The following is a 19,977-nucleotide window of genomic DNA, read 5'->3' on the forward strand; positions in this document are numbered from 1 at the left end:
GCCTCGAACTCACAGAGATCCGCCTGCCTCTGCCTCCCAAGTGCTGGGATTAAAGGCATGCACCACCACCGCCCGGCCACCTTTTTCTTTACTGAATTGAATGAGAACATTACACAGATCAAGGAAATGTCCAGTTTTTGATTTATAGGTATTAATACCTATTTCATCTCTTGGTTTTTTTTAAAGAGGCATCTGATAGAATTTAATCAGGCATTAATTAGAGATTGACTCTGAACCCACCTTCCCATTTTCTCCTTTATGTGTTATGGTGAGGAAGTTGTCGCACATGCTCATCTAAATGTCGCTAACTTACCTGTTTCACCACTCACTGTCTGCCGTTGAGTTTAACAACATGGGTGACAGTTTGGGCTCACACTGTGAGTCTCCTGTCCCAGAACCGCCACATGACAACAGTCTGTCTTCTCATGTGAGGTGCCCCTCTGTCCCCACGCTGCTAAGTGCAGACTTCGTCCACTGGTCCTGCTGTCCCCTACCACACTGCTCTCATTTTTGTAGTTTTGTGTGGTAATGTTAACATATGGTATGTAATAATGGTTTCTAAAGTCCTTTATCAAAAGTCAAAAACTTTAAAACAGCAGGTTAAAGATTAACCGGGGCTTTGATTACAATTATATAAGTCTATAAACTAAGTGTCGCCCATGTGTATAATTTAAAAGTCCCCTCATTTGAAACAGACTTTCAAAACTTGAGATTTTGAGATGCTTAAGCATGAGGTCAGTTGAAAAGGGCTGCTCAGAAGAAAGACTATTTCTTCTAGTGTCTTCTATGTTCATTGTTACTCATTTGTGTCTGTGGAGGTCAGCGGCCTGTCAGAAGCCTGCAGCTGAAGTTACAGGCAGTTTTGAGCTGGCTGATTGGGTGCTGGGAATGGAACTCAGGTCCCCTGCAAGAACAGTATGTGCTCTTAACCACTGAGACACGGCTCTAGTCTCTAGCAGTCTTCTTAACTGTATACTATCTCCTTCATGCCTCTGTGATGGGACCTTTTTCTTGTATTTTAAGTTATTTTACTTTGTCCATTTATTATTTAAGTAGGTTATTTACTGACCTTGCTTTGGTTTTTGAGACATAGCCTTGGCTGGCCTGGAACTTGCTATATAGACCAGGCTGGTTTTGAACTCACAGACATCCACTTGCCTCTGCCTTGAAAGTGCTGGGATTAAAGGTGTGTGCTACCACCCCCAACTTTCAGTCATCTTTAAGATTTTTCAGTACTGGTGTTGAACCCAGGGCTTGCTCTATCACTGAGTTGTACCTCAACCATCTGAGCTAGTTTCAAAATTTCCCCGTGATCCTGCTAGGCTCTCATTACCAGATTTAGTTTCACTTATCATCTGACATCTGGATTTTCACTTATTTTATCATCTGACATCTAGACCATGAAAACCGGAGCGCCCGCCAGTGACACCACAGTGTCTTGCGGTCCTGACAACAGGAATGCCGTGTCGTCTCACTAAGTACTGTGCTCACCCAGTTCTGAAACGTCCCCTTTGGCTTTGACAGTCAAGCGTCTTCAGTTAAGAAAGTCTTCCTTCCCACGTATTTATTATGCCCAGGGCCACAAGGGCCTCAGAGGTCAGAGGGCACCTTGTGGGGCCAGCTCTCTCCTCCTCCCTTGTGGGTCCTGGGAACTGAACTCAGACTGTCAAGTTGGCCATCAAGTGGCAAACTCCATTTTACTGACTCCTATTTTTAAGTATTAATTTTAAACGACGAGAAACTTTTTTTCAGTATTTGTTATAGATCTTTACATTTCTTGTGTCTCTTGTTTTTTGATATTTTCATTTCATTTTTTTTTTGGCGGGGGGGGGGTGTGTTGGTTTCTTTATGGTTTCTCTGTGTAGCTTTGGAGCCTGTCCTGGAACTCGCTCTATAGAGCAGGCTGACCTCGAACTCACAGAAATCCTCCTGCCTCTGCCTCCTGAGTCCTGGGATTAAAGGCGTGCACCACCACTGCCTGGCGGTCTTTACATTTCTTAAACGAAGCTCTCCTTTGTGCTTAAACTTCCCAAGGTTGCTATTATTTAGAAGGGGGAGCACCCGTGGTCATTTCTTTTTTTTTTTTTTTTCTCTGTTTTGGAGGCTGTCGGTCCAGCCTGGCCTTGAACTCACAGAGATCCGCCTGCCTCTGCCTCCCAAGTGCTGGGATTAAAGGCGTGCGCCACCAACGCTCGGCGGTCATTTCTTTCTCTGACCAGTTAGAAATCCCTTCTTGCTTGCTCCTCTCTCTGAGCTGGCCCTGAGGAGGTGGAGAGTGAGGAGGGGACAGAAGCCTCTATTGCGCAGCAGTGGGAGGGGCTGAGGCAGCTGCTGAGGGCAACAGGACCTCACCAGGAGAACCCCGGGGTTGATGTCACATCGCTCACGGATAGGGCTTCCCAGCATCCTTTATGTCTGCGGCTTACCTTGCGGGGGAGTTTTGTGTACCGAACATAATCCTCCAGGAACAGAAGGGCACCCACAGCGTCTGCAGGCATCTCCGGCATCTTCTGGCTGTGAGAGAAGTCAGGGTCAGTTAGCGGCTTTGTGTTACCGGCCCTCACGTGACTGATGAACAGCATACCAAGACTGTACCAAACCCACAGGGCACCCTATGGAATAACTATCCTGCTCTTATTTAGGAGCCAGCCTAGCCTTGGGCTGGTGCGATGGACCAGTGGGTAAAGGCATGTGCCGTCAGTGTGATGGCTTGAGTTCCATCCCCAGAGTCCACATGAGGAACAAGGAATTATCTTCTGACCTCCACATGCATGCTGTGACTGGTACATGCACAGATTGCAAATAAATACAATTAAAGAAAAAAAAGCCAACCCTAACCTCGTCTCTGGCTTATAAAATGGCCCTGTAGTCTATTTAGAACCCATTTTCCTTTCATGCCTGTCATACTCCATGACTCAATCAATGCCCGATGGGCCGACACTTCCCCATCCTCTAGGCTTCCAGCTACATTTGCTGGGCATGCTCACTTGAAAGTAAATGACTAGCCAGGGCTGGTGGGACCAGATCTGCAATTTCACCTACTCTGGAGGCTATTGCAGGAGAACTGCAAATTTAACAACTACCTGGGCTATTGTCTAAATTCAGGGCCAGGCTGGGCAACAGTGAGACAATGTCTCTAAGAGAAAAAAGCAGGATGGGGTGTGACCTAGCTTTAGAGTGCTTGCCTGGTGCATTTGAGGTCCTAGCACAGCAGAGAGTTCTGCATTAGGCTGGCAGAAACAAGCAGATGGCAATGTGTTGACTTTACATGGTAACCAGATGCAAATGCGTCAGCCAGGCTGCAGAAAGGCAGGCGCAGGCTGCAGCATCCAGGGCCATGGCTTTGGTTCTTCCTACCCTAGAAAAATCCACAATTGAAGAGAAGGGAGCAAAGAACTAGAAGAAATGGATGGTTGGCACGGTTTGTTATCTGATAGCAACTTGTTGTACACCACGAACTAGCCTTGTCTTGACACTGAGGAATCACTCCTTTAGTGTGTGGATTCATGTCTTAGTGGTGCTCACTGAGGAGTGTGACTCCCTCTTTGGTGAGTAGAGTCATGTCTTAGTGGTGCTCACTGAGGAGTGTGACCCCCTCTTTGGTGAGTAGAGTCATGTCTTAGTGGTGCTCACTGAGGAGTGTGACTCCCTCTTTGGTGAGTAGAGTCATGTCTTAGTGGTGCTCACTGAGGAGTGTGACCCCCTCTTTGGTGAGTAGAGTCATGTCTTAGTGGTGCTCACTGAGGAGTGTGACCCCCTCTTTGGTGAGTAGAGTCATGCCTTAGTGGTGCTCACTGAGGAGTGTGACCCCCTCTTTGGTGAGTAGAGTCATGTTTTAGTGGTGCTCACTGAGGAGTGTGACTCCCTCTTTGGTGAGTAGAGTCATGTCTTAGTGGTGCTCACTGAGGAGTGTGACTCCCTCTGGTGAGTAGAGTCATGCCTTAGTGGTGCTCACTGAGGAGTGTGACCCCCTCTTTGGTGAGTAGAGTCATGTCTTAGTGGTGCTCACTGAGGAGTGTGACTCCCTCTGGTGAGTAGAGTCATGCCTTAGTGGTGCTCACTGAGGAGTGTGACTCCCTCTGGTGAGTAGAGTCATGTCTTAGTGGTGCTCACTGAGGAGTGTGACCCCCTCTGGTGAGTAGAGTCATGTCTTAGTGGTGCTCACTGAGGAGTGTGACTCCCTCTGGTGAGTAGAGTCATGTCTTAGTGGTGCTCACTGAGGAGTGTGACCCCCTCTGGTGAGTGGGGCAGTGTCTTAGTGGTGCTCACTGAGGAGTGTGACCCCCTCTGGTGAGTAGAGTCATGTCTTAGTGGTGCTCACTGAGGAGTGTGACTCCCTCTGGTGAGTAGAGTCATGTCTTAGTGGTGCTCACTGAGGAGTGTGACCCCCTTTGGTGAGTGGGGCAGTGTCTTAGTGGTGCTCACTGAGGAGTGTGACCCCCTCTGGTGAGTAGAGTCATGTCTTAGTGGTGCTCACTGAGGAGTATGACCCCCTCTGGTGAGTGGGGCAGTGTCTTAGTGGTGCTCACTGAGGAGTGTGACCCCCTCTGGTGAGTAGAGTCATGTCTTAGTGGTGCTCACTGAGGAGTATGACCCCCTCTGGTGAGTGGGGCAGTGTCTTAGTGGTGCTCACTGAGGAGTGTGACCCCCTCTGGTGAGTGGGGCAGTGTCTTAGTGGTGCTCACTGAGGAGTGTGACCCCCTCTGGTGAGTAGAGTCATGTCTTAGTGGTGCTCACTGAGGAGTGTGACTCCCTCTTTGGTGAGTAGAGTCATGTCTTAGTGGTGCTCACTGAGGAGTGTGACCCCCTCTTTGGTGAGTAGAGTCATGTCTTAGTGGTGCTCACTGAGGAGTGTGACTCCCTCTGGTGAGTAGAGTCATGTCTTAGTGGTGCTCACTGAGGAGTGTGACCCCCTCTGGTGAGTGGGGCAGTGTCTTAGTGGTGCTCACTGAGGAGTGTGACCCCCTCTGGTGAGTAGAGTCATGTCTTAGTGGTGCTCACTGAGGAGTGTGACTCCCTCTGGTGAGTAGAGTCATGCCTTAGTGGTGCTCACTGAGGAGTGTGACTCCCTCTGGTGAGTAGAGTCATGTCTTAGTGGTGCTCACTGAGGAGTGTGACCCCCTCTGGTGAGTAGAGTCATGTCTTAGTGGTGCTCACTGAGGAGTGTGACCCCCTCTGGTGAGTAGAGTCATGTCTTAGTGGTGCTCACTGAGGAGTGTGACCCCCTTTGGTGAGTAGAGTCATGTCTTAGTGGTGCTCACTGAGGAGTGTGACTCCCTCTGGTGAGTAGAGTCATGTCTTAGTGGTGCTCACTGAGGAGTGTGACCCCCTCTGGTGAGTGGGGCAGTGTCTTAGTGGTGCTCACTGAGGAGTGTGACCCCCTCTGGTGAGTAGAGTCATGTCTTAGTGGTGCTCACTGAGGAGTGTGACTCCCTCTGGTGAGTAGAGTCATGTCTTAGTGGTGCTCACTGAGGAGTGTGACCCCCTCTGGTGAGTAGAGTCATGTCTTAGTGGTGCTCACTGAGGAGTGTGACCCCCTCTGGTGAGTGGGGCAGTGTCTTAGTGGTGCTCACTGAGGAGTGTGACCCCCTCTGGTGAGTAGAGTCATGTCTTAGTGGTGCTCACTGAGGAGTGTACTCCCTCTGGTGAGTAGAGTCATGTCTTAGTGGTCATCCAGCAGAGTGCAGGGCTTGCTGAGGTCTGAGAGCTGGATTCAACATGGTAGTCACAGGTCTGCTCTTCCCTTCACAAAGAAAGAAATCTATTAATGTCTACCAATCTCCATCAAGATCCAGTCTTACAATGTCCCTGCCAGTACAACTGTGGAAAACTTCCTGGCAGGGTGACCAAGGACAGGCACTGGAGGTTAACTGCTCCACACACGGACAGGTGTCCTGCCCTGTTTATAGAGGAGAAGCCACTATTCCCCTGTCCTGCCAGGACAGCAGTGAGAGGGACTTGTCAGGAGAGGTTGCAGTCCCTTTGTGTGACACCAAGTTCCACATTTCTGATTAGTCCTCTGTACCTCGTGCACTGCTCCATTGTGGAGCGAATAAACTGGCCAATCAGCGCCAGGAACTGCTCGGTGTACCGGGAATGAAACTGCTTCAGCAGGGTGAGCAGCCCCACGACGAGTGGCGGCCAGTCCACAGGGTCGGCAGGCTTCCGGCAGACCATGCCTGTGGGGGAAAGTGACAGTACCCAGTGAGCTGCTTGCTTTTGACAACACTCATTAAGTATCAGCTGTCATCAGTGTCATCATGGCTGGCAGGAGATTACTTTGAGGAAACAGTAATTCTGACTACCTCTTAAACTAGCTGTGAGGTTCGTGGGGCATGCTGAAGTCTGAAGGACTTAGTTTTTATCATTACTGTTTATTTTGTTCTGTACTATTAATACCCCTATGGTAGAGACTTAAGATAAACATTATTGTGAATGACAAGACAAAAGTTAAAGTCAAGTCTGGGTGTCTGGGTGTACTCCAGACACCCAGAAGGACCAACCAACCAACCGCTGAGTGGTGGTGGTGCAAACCTGTAATCCCAGCACTCAGGAGGCAGAGGCAGGCGGATCTCTGTGAGTTTGAGGCCAGCCTGGTCTACAGAGGGAGTTCCAGGACAGGCTCCAAAGCTATACAGAGAAACCCTGTCTTGAAAAACCCAAACAAACAAGCAAAAACCACCACCAACAACCACAGAAAAAACTAAAGAGATTGCACAAGTTTACTTTAAAAACATTTTAGGAGATAGGAAGGAAAATAAGGAAGAGACACATTTGAAGTGTTTAAGGAAACAGTAACACAGTTCCATTGGTAGCAATGTCCTTACAGTCCTGGTGACGGAATGGCTGCAGTGCTAGCTTCAGCTAAATATACAGTGGATTAAAAAATTCCACTTAGATGCAAATTCTGGAGACAGAGGAAGGATCTGGGGATCTCCTGCTCCTGGGTAATTACAGAGATGCTCACAATAAACTGATCAACAAAATGATTAGTTATGGTACTAGTCAGGATACCTATGAAAGGGGTAAGCTAAACTCAAAGGCTGAACATCTAGTAATTTAGAAATAAAGGGACCAGACCCTCACTCAGCCCCCTGCTTTAGCAGCCATGACAGAATACAGAAAAGACACAAAGGCCTCTGACACAACGAAACTCCAGATCCTCTGGCCTCCTGGAGTCTAGGGCCAAAACTGAACACAAAGAAACTCCAGACACCGTCCTCACCCCCGCCTCCTAGATACTTGGTTCCTGGGAACTGTTTGGTCACAAAAGAAACTCCAAGGGAGACTAAAACTTCCCCTGTAGTCTCCAGGATATAGTTCTGAAAACTACTGGTATCTATGTACAACAGGCCACCTGCAAGTAACAAGACAATGCCATAGAAACCACAGAATGTTCCCTCTCAGCACTGACCAATAAAAACAATTGCTACACAGGTACTTCATGCCAAAATATGACTTAGAAAGTGCTCCTAATTGTTACCAAATGTCAATCAGAAACCAACCTGTACCTACCGATGTAATCCTATAACTGTTGTCTAGCAGTAAACAGAGAACTTAGCTCCCTCTGGAGGCTGCTGCATGAACTTGCTAGATTGGGTCCCTGTCATGGTTGGATGATCAATTAAAACCTTGCTTTTGCAGGATCTGTCTTCCTGGTGGTCTCTGGGGATCTTTGCAATTTGGGCACAACCTATATCAAAAGCCTTGGGTATGCATTGTTTGTAGCAAATGTTCTGACATGTAACCATATGTACAGTTCAGTCTGAGATACTCATCACTCCTGTCTCCTTAACTACATACACTGTAACCCCTATTACAGTGCTGGTAGTCAGCAGCAGACACTTGCAGGGACAGAACATGAACATAAAGAAGTTTCTTTTATATCATTACCAACTACTTATGCACTGAATGAGGAGAACCAAGGGGCTGCACATCTGTGAGAGACAGGCGTGCTCAGCTGACGTGGAGCACTTGGGAGAGGCAGGAGTGCTCGCTGACGTGGAGCACTTGGGAGAGACAGGAGTGCTCGCTGACGTGGAGCACACTGCGCACTCCATCAACAGCATCATGTTGCAGTGGCACAGTGACACTATTTCACCCATGGGCATTTGGTCATGAAGAACCCTGCTGTCTACACAGCATTATATTCAGGGCGCTGTCCTTAGACATTGACCTACTGCTTGTGTATATATAACAAAGCAAAGCCTTGGCATCGTACCTAGATTTTTGTTATACTGAAGTTTTGGCAACTGAGCAATCAGGAAGAGAAAGTTGACGATCGGGAAGTAGGGCAAGCGCTTGGTCGTTATGTAAATCTGGAAGAGAAAGAACAGAGGGAGGGATGGTCTCTTCACGTTACAGAGTATCGGAGAACACAGTTCAAATAGGCAGCTCCCTGTGCCCCTGGCTGGGAGAGCTCCATCATTTGTGGCCTTTGGAGATTTACTTACCTATGGCCCCACGTAAATACAGGCATATAGGCACTTAGCGCTTTAGTCCTTCTGGGAAGAGCAGCTTTGCTTACAGACTAGAGCAGGATGCTCCCCCCAGATCCTGTTACTATGGCTTCTAAAAGGAGGGGCAGGAGGTGACGAGTAAGAATGGCAAGGGACAGCATGATTAAGTAGTGAAGGTATGGGGCTGGAAAGATGGCCCAGCGGCTAGCAACGGGTACTCCGCAGCGGCCCCGAGGCTAGCGACGGAAACTCCGCAGTGGCCCAGAGGCTAGCGACGGGCACTCTACAGTGGACTCAGGTTCAGTTTGCAACACTAACGTGGGGGCTCACAGCTGTCCTTAACTCCAGTTCCAGGGGACACCACCTTCTGGTCTCCTGGGACATTAGGCAGACATACGGGCACACGCACACAGGCAGGCAAGTATTCATACAGATAAAATGCATCTTAAAAACAAGAGAGCGACAGCAAATGCTGTCCTCCTTTGTCACATGCTTCCCACAGGCAGTCTCCCTTCCAGTTAACATGGCAGAAAAGTCGGGGCGACAAAGCCATACAGCTCTCAGCAGGCCTCTGGCCCACAGAGCACAGGGCAGCGCCCGGGATCAGAGCCCAGAGCTCCTGCATTAGTGCAGAGGCCCTGGGAAGTCCCTGATCTCTGAGTACCAGTCTTCTCACCTAGGGATGGCCTGTGCGTGGGCTGCTCAGCACAGAGCACTGAGATGTCAGCGGCCCTTCAGCTTCGTCATCTTTGTTTTATTTTGAGACAGGGTTTTTTACAGTAACCAAAAATCTTCAAAAGCAACCAGAGTAACTCTCTCAAATGGACGTGTTTCTGAATCAACACACATGAACACTCATGCATGGCTAGCTCAGGCGTGGATGCCGGTGGGGGACAGGTCCTGCCCCAGGAGACGGGCACTGACTCTGTAGGCCACCCTGCACCACTCACTGGTGGCGCTGGAGCTCGGAGCTGCAGAAGGATGATGAGCCTGGCACTGTAAGTGCGCTCCTGCTGGTCACCGGGGGAGCGTTTGCAGTCAAGACAGAGCAGGGTGACTCCCAATCCCAGGAGAACCCGCACACACACTGGACTTTCCTGGAGTCTCACAGCCAGGGAGGTGACATCTTTTAGAAAAGGTTGGAACCTGCCCGCCAGCATGGGATTCTGGGGGGCTGAATGCAGGTTTCTAGAATATTTCACAGTGATCTGTTACCTGGAAAAAGTCACCTTTTGTACCACAGAGCCCTGTAGCCCCGCCCCCCACCAACTTTATATTTTAGTCATTGACCTTATTCAGTGGGTTGTGAATGCCGGCTGCCTCCAGATAGGCTGTGATTTCATATAAGAGTGTGTTATCTTCTTTTGGGTAGGGAAGCGAAGGGTCTCGATAGTGGGCTTCGATGTCAGCCAGGAGGGCCCTAATGGGGGAGAGAAGCATGAGTGGTGAGCTGGGTTTGTACATCTGTACCCAAGTCTTGTCCTTATGACTCTCCATGTATGACTGTGCGTCACTGTGAAACCTGACTACGGTCACTTTATGTCTGGAGTCAAGCTATATCAAGTGATTTCACTGCTGAGATTACAAAAGAAAAAACTGTGTGTGTGTGTGTGTGTGTGTGTGTGTGTGTGTGTGTGTGTGTGTGTGTGTGTGGTGTGTGTGTGTGTGGTCATGGAGACCAGATGAGGACATCTGGGGCTGGAGTTACAGGTGGTTGTTAACTGGCTGAGAGGGTGCTGGGAGTCAAACCCTGGTCCCCTGAAGGAGCAGCCAGTGCTCCTGACTGCTGAGCCACCTCTCCGGCCCTCACTGTCTCTAAGACCGGTTTGTTAGTAGAGCTGACGTTGGGATGGAGAAGCCTGGGTTGCTCATCTGAGCAGCAGGGAAGGCAGGCAGGGTCTGTGTGCACCCCAGGATGTGTGAGCCTGCTCTCCCACTCCCTGGGCAATCACTGCTTAGCTCTTCAGAGTCTACCTCTTGGAGATTCTGCTAACAACAGCATTCTAAGCTGGGACACGGATCTAGAAGTGCTGCCGGGTATTATGTGATCAACACATGTTGAAAGCCCAAAGAGACCTAAAGGAACATGGTGTGAGCGTGGGGGCGGGGAAGGTGGGCAGTGCGAGCCCACAGGTGGCGGTCAGGCCCTGACACTCACTTATTGAGATTGTCCAGGGCAGCTGCCAGATGTCTGGAATCAAATCGACAGGAAGAGTTGAGCTCATTGGCGATCTGCTGCCTCAGGATCTGCATCTGCCCAACCTGAGGACAAGTGACAGAACAGAGGTGACACAGGGCACTTGAGAGTCATCACCAGCATGCAAACAGAGGTGGACAGCCGTCGAGGGGTGTGCCTTTGGCGGTCACCAGTTTGCCGCGCGCTCTCTGAGACAGCCCTGGCAATGGCTCCTCCAAATGCCTCGGGCCGCTCTCTCCCTGCACCAGAGAGAGCCACACTGCAGCCTCATGTCTGCAATGACACACCTTTCTTAACACCCACGGAACGGTCCAAGTCAGCAGTTTCACCGTGCCCTCGCTTACAAAGTAGGCGCCTGGATTCTAAGATAAGCTAACTTTTATCTAAATAATTAATTGCTTCATTCGCCTTTCATCCTCATTTCCAAAGATCCCTGCTTCCTCCATCCAGGCAGACACGGGAGGGCAAGGATCACTGCCCTGCTGCAATGCCGTGAGGGTTACAGATTCCAGAGACTTCACCAGTACGTCCACAGGGCGGAGCATTACACGCCGTGGAGGACAATGCCCCTTCCCTTGGACAGAAGCACCACCAATCGGAGGTGTTTCAGGAAGAACACATTTTCTTGAGCAAGTGGGGAGCCGTGGGTCCATGAAAGCCTGGTCAATGGCAGCCCCGGAGAGAGGGATAATGGAAAGAAAGGTGTGAGAAATAACAGGAAGTGTGGAAGAGGCCTTAACGACAAAAGGAATACATTTCCGTAAACACGAGTCATAGGAAAATAGTAATTTACAAAACACAGTGTTGATTACTCCTGCCCCCATACATACTTTCTTTACATAATGTTGGTAATTCTGCTTCCCATAGCTTACCTTCATTATGGCGTCCAGGTAAGCGGTCCAAATCTTCTGTGTCTTAGTGATGGCAGAAAGATAAACTTTGCTTGAATTTGCTGAAAGTTAAAATACAATCTCAATCCAGTAAATTGGGGAAGGTTATAGTACAGCATTATCTCTGCCTTGGGGAGTCTTGGGACACTTACCTACAAGGCTTTTCAGGGGGCTGACAGCATTCATGAGTGTTTTCAAAGTGTCTTGAACAGCTCTGTCTCTCAGGATAATTTTCTGAAACATGCTGAGGAAATTCTACAAACAAGAACCCATGATCAAAATCCAAACATAACGACCCAGAATCCCAGTAAACTCAAATGCTGGGCAGAACACCATCCACCTGGGTTACGGCCTCTGAACGGGAAGGTAGCAGGTACCCAGGCTCCTACTAGGAGCAATGGCTTCCAACACAAGCCTCTCTTTGCCAAATTAAAAATTAACTAAAGCAGTCTACCCACCAAAGTACAAAGAGATTCTAGTTCACTAGTGGTTCTTGTCTACCTAGTAAAACCACCCATGCCTCATACCAGGATGGAAGTCATGAAGGACACCGAGTATAATTTGTTAGGTGAGACCTGTTGTTACGCTTCCCAGGCAGAGAGCAGGCATGTGGTCTGCAATAGTTAGGCTCTGTCTTCTTGGCAGGCAGAACCACCAAGTGTGTCTGGATGTTAACGGAGAAGCTTAATGGCAAAAGGAAGACCAATGCTGAACAGGACAACGCTGTCCCGTACGCTGGGGTCGAGCATTGACCTCCACCTCTCTCTGCTCCCTGACACAGGAGCAGGGTGACAGCTGCCTCTCACTTGTGTGACCACAGTGGAAGCCAGGCCTTCCCCTCCATGACGGATCTCAAACTACGGCCTTCCGTCCTTAAGTCGCTCGTCAGCTACTTGAGCATGGCGGTGAGAGAGGTGCCCGGCGTGGGCGTCCAGGCTCACCTGTAGCTCCTTCACGGTTATGAAGCACAGGAGCCTGTCCAATCCATTCAGACCAAAGGTCCCCAAGGTGTTCTGGATTTCCGAGAAGAGTCGGCTGCTGGTCACTTCTTGGTGAGTTTTCATGTCGTACCAAGTGTTCAGCTGGTCTATGTAACACGTCATTCTGAAACAGAAGTCCCATGGGATCAAAGGTGTGGGACGGGAGCTGGGACATCGCAGCCCAGGGCCCAGGCTGCGCGCCTTCCGTTGCTCCACACAGCCTTACTCTGCGGTCTGGCACAGCCTGCGCGTGCGCCCGCCCTGCCTCAACCTCCTGGGTGCTGGGTCTGCAGGCTGAGCAGACACTACTGGTTGTGACTCGTGTGTCGTGTTTCCTCACTTTTGCCCCGGTACTCAATCTCGTCTGCCTGATGTCACAGGAAGTAAACCTCACCCAGGCCTCCTTCCCACACTGATGCCGCTTCCGGTTTTATTTATTTCCTGTCGTCTGAGCTACCACTGGCAACCATGGGAGAAGAAAAGTTCAGTTCAGTTGCTGCCAGGTTGGAGGACGCTACAGCCCAGCTCCCTTTGGACAGGATGCTTCTCGAAATTTCCAGAGCCTGAGGACAGGTGGCAGCCTGGTGTCAATCCTACTGGGGAGGAAGAAACTTAGGACCTTTGAACGGTGACGTCTGAGAGGGAAGATGAGGCTGTGCACTTTCTTCCCCGCTCATTAAGTGGTAGATGCCCATCCTCCCGGAGTCTCTCAGGGACTCTTCTTAGTCCTGGGAGTATAGTGTGGTGACCAACACCATCTACTGAGCACTTAGTGCTGTCCTATGCCACTCTCAATTAGCTCTGTGAAATACAAGCCCTTCAACCCCCACTTTACAGGGGGGAGACGGAGGGCAAGGCAGGCCGGGGCCCAAGGTTAGACAATTTCAAAGCTCTGGTTCTCAAGCCATGGAGGAGGGGCCTTGCATGACTAGTAGAGCCAGAAGACGGCACAGATGTCTACATTTCACTCGTAGATAAACTGACTCAGCAGGTAAGGGTGAAGCCTGCCTCTGCAGTTCTGACAGACTCCACACACGTGAGCCTCATGCTAGAAACACTGCCACACACACACACACACACACACACACACACACACACACACACACACGTGTGAGCCTCATGCTAGAAACATTGCCACACACATGGGCTTAAGAAGGAGCTGAAAAGCCTCAGGAGTGAGGAAGTTGACTTAGAAGTAAATGTGGGGAAAAAAAAAAAACAACTCAGGAAGGTTTGCAAAAGCACATGCATCTTTTACACCCAGACTTCAGGGTGTCCCTTTATCTCCCAGTGCTGGCACTTTGGATGTGATATTTGCAAGGGCCCTGGTTCTGATAATGAATTCTCAGTCACATCTAATGTCTGCTGAAAGTGTGAGCAGGGTGCTAGGCGGGGTAGTTTCTAGAATGGCTCCGTGATTCAAGCCACTCACACAAAGGACTATTTACTTTCTTGCCTGTGACATGTTGAATAAAATGTTTCCTCTAGAAATCTAGAAAAGTTTATCTACAGTGTATTGACCTTCATAAGTCTTGAGATAAAACAGGCCTGGACCAGAAGGCGGCACAGAGCGCTTAAGGAATGCATATGCCATCAACGAGACATGGGTAGGTGGGGGAGAACGAGCATTGCGTTCTCTGGACAAGTCCATCCATCATGGTCCTCTGTGAGCATGCGCTCAGGATCAGCTGACCCCAAGACACGCGCCCGCCCTTTCCTCGGCTGTCCTTGGTGTGCTGCCCCCTCTGAGGCTCACAGGAAGAGGAAATGGGTTAGCTGGGTTTACTGCGAGGCACCACGGTGCCCACCAGACTCTCTCAGGAAGAGCTTGAATCAGGAGCTTTTCACCCAGTCCCTGCTGAAGTCACACGAACCCAAGTGACCAGGATGTGGGTTCACTGCCCACGGTGTGGTCTTGACTAGCCGCTCTCTGGGAGCTTGGCCTGCTCTAGGTATGTGTCATGCTGGGCAGGAGAGTAAGCTTTTGGGCCTGAAGTTCTTCATCTTTAAAGTGGTAAGAACAACAGTGCCCACCTCCTGAGGTTACAAGGAGTAAGTCTGCAGAGGCAGGCGGCATGCAGATAACAGTAAGTACTCGGTCCTGGGCTAAGAAATAAGCATGCCATCTTTAACGGTCAGGACGAGTTGACAAGTACAAGGGTAAGGCTAGGGACAAGAGAGCACACCTTGGTGTCTTGCAGTCTGTAGCTCAGTCACACTCAGGAATACTTACTTGGGGTCTGTGATCCGTAGGATTTCTCTGCAGAGTCGACCAATAAACGTAATGGACTCATCCACAGGCGCGAACTTAGGAATGGGAATGTGAGTGGACTGGTACATACTCTGCCAGTCCTGAATCTAGAACACAAAACCACAGATGCCTGGTTCAACCCTGCCAGTCCTGAATCTAGAACACAAAACCACAGATGCCCGGTTCAACCCTGCCAGTCCTGAATCTAGAACACAAAACCACAGATGCCCGGTTCAACCCTGCCAGTCCTGAATCTAGAACACAAAACCATAGATGTCCGGTTCAACTCTGCCAGTCCCGAATCTAGAACGTTCAACCCTGCCAGTCCTGAATCTAGAACACAAAACCACAGATGCCCGGTTCAACTCTGCCAGTCCCAAGTCTAGAACACAAAACCACAGATGCCCGGTTCAACTCTGCCAGTCCCAAGTCTAGAATACAAAACCACAGATGCCCAGTTCAACTCTGCCAGTCCTGAATCTAGAACGTTCAACTCTGCCAGTCCCAAGTCTAGAACACAAAACCACAGATGTTGGGGTTCAACTCTGCCAGTGCCGAGTCTAGAACACAAAGCCACAGATGTCCGGTTCAACTCTGCCAGTGTAATTGGGAATCTTCTGTACACACTCTCACAAGCGCTGCACGAAGAGCAACAGATGTTGCTTGGCGTTGAAGAGAAAAAGTTTAAATCGACACTGAAGGTCCTAAATGCTACACAGCATGCAAACAAGAAGAGACAGCTGTTAAAAGGAAGTGGGGGCTGGAGCTGGAGCTCAGCTGGCAGGATACCCGCCTAGCGTGAACAGAGTCCTGGGTTCCACCCACAGCAACCAGGCCCAGTGATGCAGGCCTGTAAGCCCAGAGCTAGGGGGCGGAGTCAAGGCCATCCTTGGCTAACCAGTGAGCTGCACACTAGTCTGGGCTGCAGACAAGTGAGGATTAAGGAGAGACAGAGACTTCTTTGTCTTGTGAGTAGAGATGGACAGGGTGGTTTAGAAATCTAAAATACCATAAGCTTAAGCAGCCTTTTCAAAGCGTCACATGTCAGTCCCTTGCTAAATGCTGTCTAAAAGCAATGGCACTTGAGACTGGTGCTATTTTGTGGTTCATGAAAAGAAGAAAAAAGAAAAGCAACCCACTTTCAAAAGAAGATATGCACGCGTGGCCAATAACCACGTGTACCATTTGGGGTGCACACCTTAATAAAAGAGGCGCCTTCACCCCAGGGCCAGCTGAGCTGGGAAGTGGCCAGCAGCAGGTGCTGGTCAGGTGTGAGGAAGGCAGAAGCCCAGCCTCTGCCGGTGGGATGCAGGGAAGAAGTGCTCCCATGGAGGACTCCGGTGGGTCCTGAACAAGCCAGGCAGCATTCCAAAGCCAAGAGAGGTCCCGAGGCTCCGCCTCTCAACCCCTGGGTTCCAACAAGCAGCAGCTGCCCAGTCACTTAGTTCCACCTGCTGTGTCAATTGGAACAGACAGCTCTGTGAGGCCAGGTCCCATGTCAACTCTCCTTTTACCCTGAAGTCTCCTGAAGGTGCTCCACGGGACTAGTGATTTTCCGTAGAATTATTAGACAAAACAACTCTCTTGTTGGTATTCTTGAGATTGGGAGTGTAATTTTAAATATGAGAAACAACAGATAATAGTCAAGGATTGAAAAAAAGACCCGTTAAATACCTTTGTTCTTAAGAAGTTATTACATTCTTGCTCTACGTTATAATTTATAATCCGAGAGACTTCCTCCTGCCAAATCTTCAGCCCATAAATGCTGACGTAGTCCTGTATGTACTCAAAGGATCGATGGAACCCATCCATGGTGGCTCCCAGCTCCTTCAGCTTGGGCATCAACTCACTTGGCTACACCGGAGGACAGAAAAATGTCAATAACACTGACGCCTACCTTAAATGACACCCTGACTAAGGGACCCTAGCCATGGTTGCAGACATAGTCAAAGCTTTAGAAATCCTTCCTTCTGCAGCCAGTGCTGCTAGACACTCAGCCAAGACCACACTGCACTCGTCTGGGAAGACAGCCGTACACGAAGGACATTAGGATGAACACTGACGGCTTCACCAGTACCAGCTAGCTAATGAACACATTTAATATTCTACTCCTAACACTTATGAAGTGAACATATTCTATGTAAAAGTTTCAGGCTTATTCATTTTTCTCTTTTAAAAAATTACCAGACTTTTAAATAGGTAATGCAAACTTGAATAAAAACAGTCTTTATAGTTTCTATCTGCTTTACGGTACACAAGTTCTTTGGCGATAAGTAACCGAACCATAAGGGGGAGAGAAGCGTTTAAAGGGGATTTTCTTGTGAGTGGATTATAGAAGGGTCAAAGGCCTATCAGTTGTTGGCACCTCAGGCCACACGCTGGAGATGCAGGAGAGAGAGGGGCCTATCTCGTCAGGAACGGTGTCCCAGTGCGCATGTGAGCTGAGTGACGGGTCCATTCTGGGCACTGTACCTTGGCCCGAGGGTTGAATATCAGGCCCCTGTGGAGGGCGAAAGCAACTCGCTTAACTAGCTCTTTCCTTACTCCATCTTCCAGCAGCTGCTTGGGATCCACCTAGGTGCAAACCACAGGCATTCAACGCGGTCAGGAAAAGGCAAGTCAGGAAGGCAGGGCAGGCAGCTCGAGGAGTCTGTGTCTAGACGAGTCTGTGTCTAGAGGAGTCTGCAGTGCAGCGTTTCCCACCTCACCTCTGGATGATTTACATTTTTAAATCTCTGCCCCACTACATTTTTCACAGGGTGGACTGAATTATTAACCCTGTCACCTCCACAGGACGCTGCTCATCTCAGTCAGTTTCATGATAACTTTACAACAGATTACAAAGATGGCAGACACGGACAAATCTTAATTGCTTCACATTTTAACCATTTCTTGAACTGTAACGTGACTTTCCGTACAGCCAGCAGGACATGGTGACAAAAAAGTCCAAGTTCATGCTACATGGCTGTTTTTAATCATGAACAGAAGTTCACGTTGTATGGTTGTCATTAATTCTCAACAACTGGGATTATGATGCTCTCTTCCTCCATCAACAAATGAGTAAAAACAAAGTTGCTGAGTGGCACAGGACGGCCACACCCCTTCCTGCTCCACGCACAGTTACCAGAAAAATCAAACACACAGTCCCGGGCCACACAGAGCGGCAGCACAGCTGTTACCTTAATGATGCCCATCAGGGTCGTTTTCATCATCAAGATGCCCTCGGTAAAGATGGAGATGGCGTGAGTGAGCTTGGCAACCTTTAACAGAGGAAGAGGGGTGAAGTTCCTGAGGGGAAAGAACCCTCCCTTCTTAGCAACTGGCCGATGGCCGGAGCGGGCAAAGGCTACCGGAAGCGGCTGTGTGGCTGTGTAAAGGACACCCCGGCGTGCGTGCGCCAGGGATGGGGACAGTCCCTGTGAGCCGTTCTCCGCCCTTTAACTGCACTTCCCTTCCCTGGGCTGTCCAAACTTCCTGGCTGGCCTCAAGACAAGCTGCAACACCCTGCTGCCTGCCTGTTCTAAAAGCATTTTCCCTTGTGAAGTTTCCGACTTAGGATGGGTTTACTGGGATGCAATCCTAAACTGAGTATTGAGGGTAACAAAGAGGGAACGCGGATATGAGAAGTCCAGGCTGTGTAGTACAGGAAAAACAAGGACAATGCCGCCATGTTGGAGAGAAAAGAGCTCCTTTTCTACCGAGAACACGGGAGGGAAAAGGCTCTCAGGGACACTAGTGAAACGTCACAGGACCCGCAAACCATGCTATCCATGGCTCAGAGTGTGAGGACACAACCCAGCGACTGCTACTCCTTGGGATACGCTGGGAGCCACAGGCCTGGGATGCTTCAGGGTTTGGGCCTTAATATCAAGACAGAAGCCAAAGGGGTACGGCACCTCGTAGCGTGGGCCGAGCTGAGCGTAGTCCCGCAGTTTGTCCTTGTCCAGGCGGGTAGGCACTTCAGTGATGTCATGGGTCTGGAGTTTTATGATCTTCAGAAGAGATGTGAACATGCTTTCTGGAATGATCTGCAGAACCTTCCATGGGAAGACAAGGAAGGAATACAACTGAGTATTAGCTGACGATAATGATAATGAAGATGACAGCAACAAGGGTACCAGTGTGTAGGACGGCCGTTTGCTCCCAGAGAGATGCTGAGAAACTTGAATCATCTTTAAACGGTAATAAAGGTGCTGGACATGGAGCCCACACTTTAACCTCAGTACCAGGGAGGCAGAGGCAGGAAAATCTCCTGTGAGTTCCAGGCCATCCTGGTCTAACAGAAAAGTCCAGCCAGCCAGCACGTGTACACAATAAGCTCTCTCAAAACAAAGCAAACAATTGCTACGAAGCACAAGCTCACTTCTTCCCGCCGTCAACTGCCCAGAGAATAGGAAGTTAATCCTGGGAGCGCTCACTATGATTTACCATGCTATTATAGGTTTTAAAAGATCAATGCTCACAATGCCGGCAACGTCAGAAGTTGTCAGCCATGTACCCATGGGCTGACTCTGAGTTCGGACATGGCCGGGACCTGGATCCGTCATGACTGGGGCCAGCATCCTTTCTCATGAAGACTTGGGCTAGGCTCTGGTAAGGGAGAGCGAGCTGTGCTCTGCCACTGAGAGCGTGGAAACCAGTGTGATCTCCTTAGAAAGCAAAATCTCCTTTGCATGTCGACAGCTGGAGTAAAAACCGTTTACTGGGTATCTGTCATTTCTGGAAGGAACCCTGGAGGACATGACACCAGTGTGCTCTATTTGTCACTGAAATGCAGCCGGGGCACTCCTTACCTTTCTCACGTATGACACCAACTCTCCCGAGTAGTACTGAGACACACTGAGGAGGTCAGGGCTATTTGCTTGATTGATACGCAGCAGGGGAAGGTCAAGAGCAGAGGCAAGCTGTAAGGAAATGACACACGTTTCTTGCTTCATAAATGCCCCAGAACCTCTTTTCCGCAAGCGGAGTTTACAATGAGACCTTCGTGCTTCACCAGGAGAGGGGAACTACCAGCAAGCCTCAGCACTGCCTCAGTAGTTTCTGACAACATATGAAGACAAAACCACCTGCATGTCTCCATTACCACCGAGGACCGCCAGCAGCACTGGTGAGACATGCGGATCACCAGGCCCACGGCGGACTGGCCCAGCAGAGCTGGGCGTGCGGAGGAGGAGGAGCTGGTAACTCTGATGCCCCC

General features: G+C 49.7%; 1 protein-coding gene across 2 annotated transcripts in view; it reads right to left on the reverse strand.

The window, feature by feature from the left end:
• Washc5 (WASH complex subunit 5) overlaps positions 1–19,977 on the reverse strand; it is a 51,158-nt gene that overhangs the window by 1,615 nt on the left and 29,566 nt on the right. For both annotated transcript variants that reach the window (XM_040730303.1, XM_040730302.1), the window contains exons 15-28: positions 19,571–19,681; positions 18,674–18,814; positions 17,957–18,037; positions 17,250–17,351; positions 16,452–16,631; positions 14,760–14,884; positions 12,488–12,650; positions 11,699–11,801; positions 11,529–11,608; positions 10,618–10,721; positions 9,750–9,879; positions 8,222–8,318; positions 6,026–6,179; positions 2,427–2,514 (exon numbers count right to left, since the gene is read on the reverse strand). In XM_040730303.1, the coding sequence (XP_040586237.1) occupies positions 2,427–2,514; positions 6,026–6,179; positions 8,222–8,318; positions 9,750–9,879; positions 10,618–10,721; positions 11,529–11,608; positions 11,699–11,801; positions 12,488–12,650; positions 14,760–14,884; positions 16,452–16,631; positions 17,250–17,351; positions 17,957–18,037; positions 18,674–18,814; positions 19,571–19,681 (1,659 nt within the window). The remainder of the gene's footprint in view (positions 1–2,426; positions 2,515–6,025; positions 6,180–8,221; positions 8,319–9,749; positions 9,880–10,617; positions 10,722–11,528; positions 11,609–11,698; positions 11,802–12,487; positions 12,651–14,759; positions 14,885–16,451; positions 16,632–17,249; positions 17,352–17,956; positions 18,038–18,673; positions 18,815–19,570; positions 19,682–19,977) is intronic.

This window comes from Mesocricetus auratus, unplaced genomic scaffold (assembly GCF_017639785.1).
Source record: "Mesocricetus auratus isolate SY011 unplaced genomic scaffold, BCM_Maur_2.0 Super-Scaffold_100023, whole genome shotgun sequence".
Taxonomy (NCBI): Eukaryota; Metazoa; Chordata; class Mammalia; order Rodentia; family Cricetidae; genus Mesocricetus; species Mesocricetus auratus.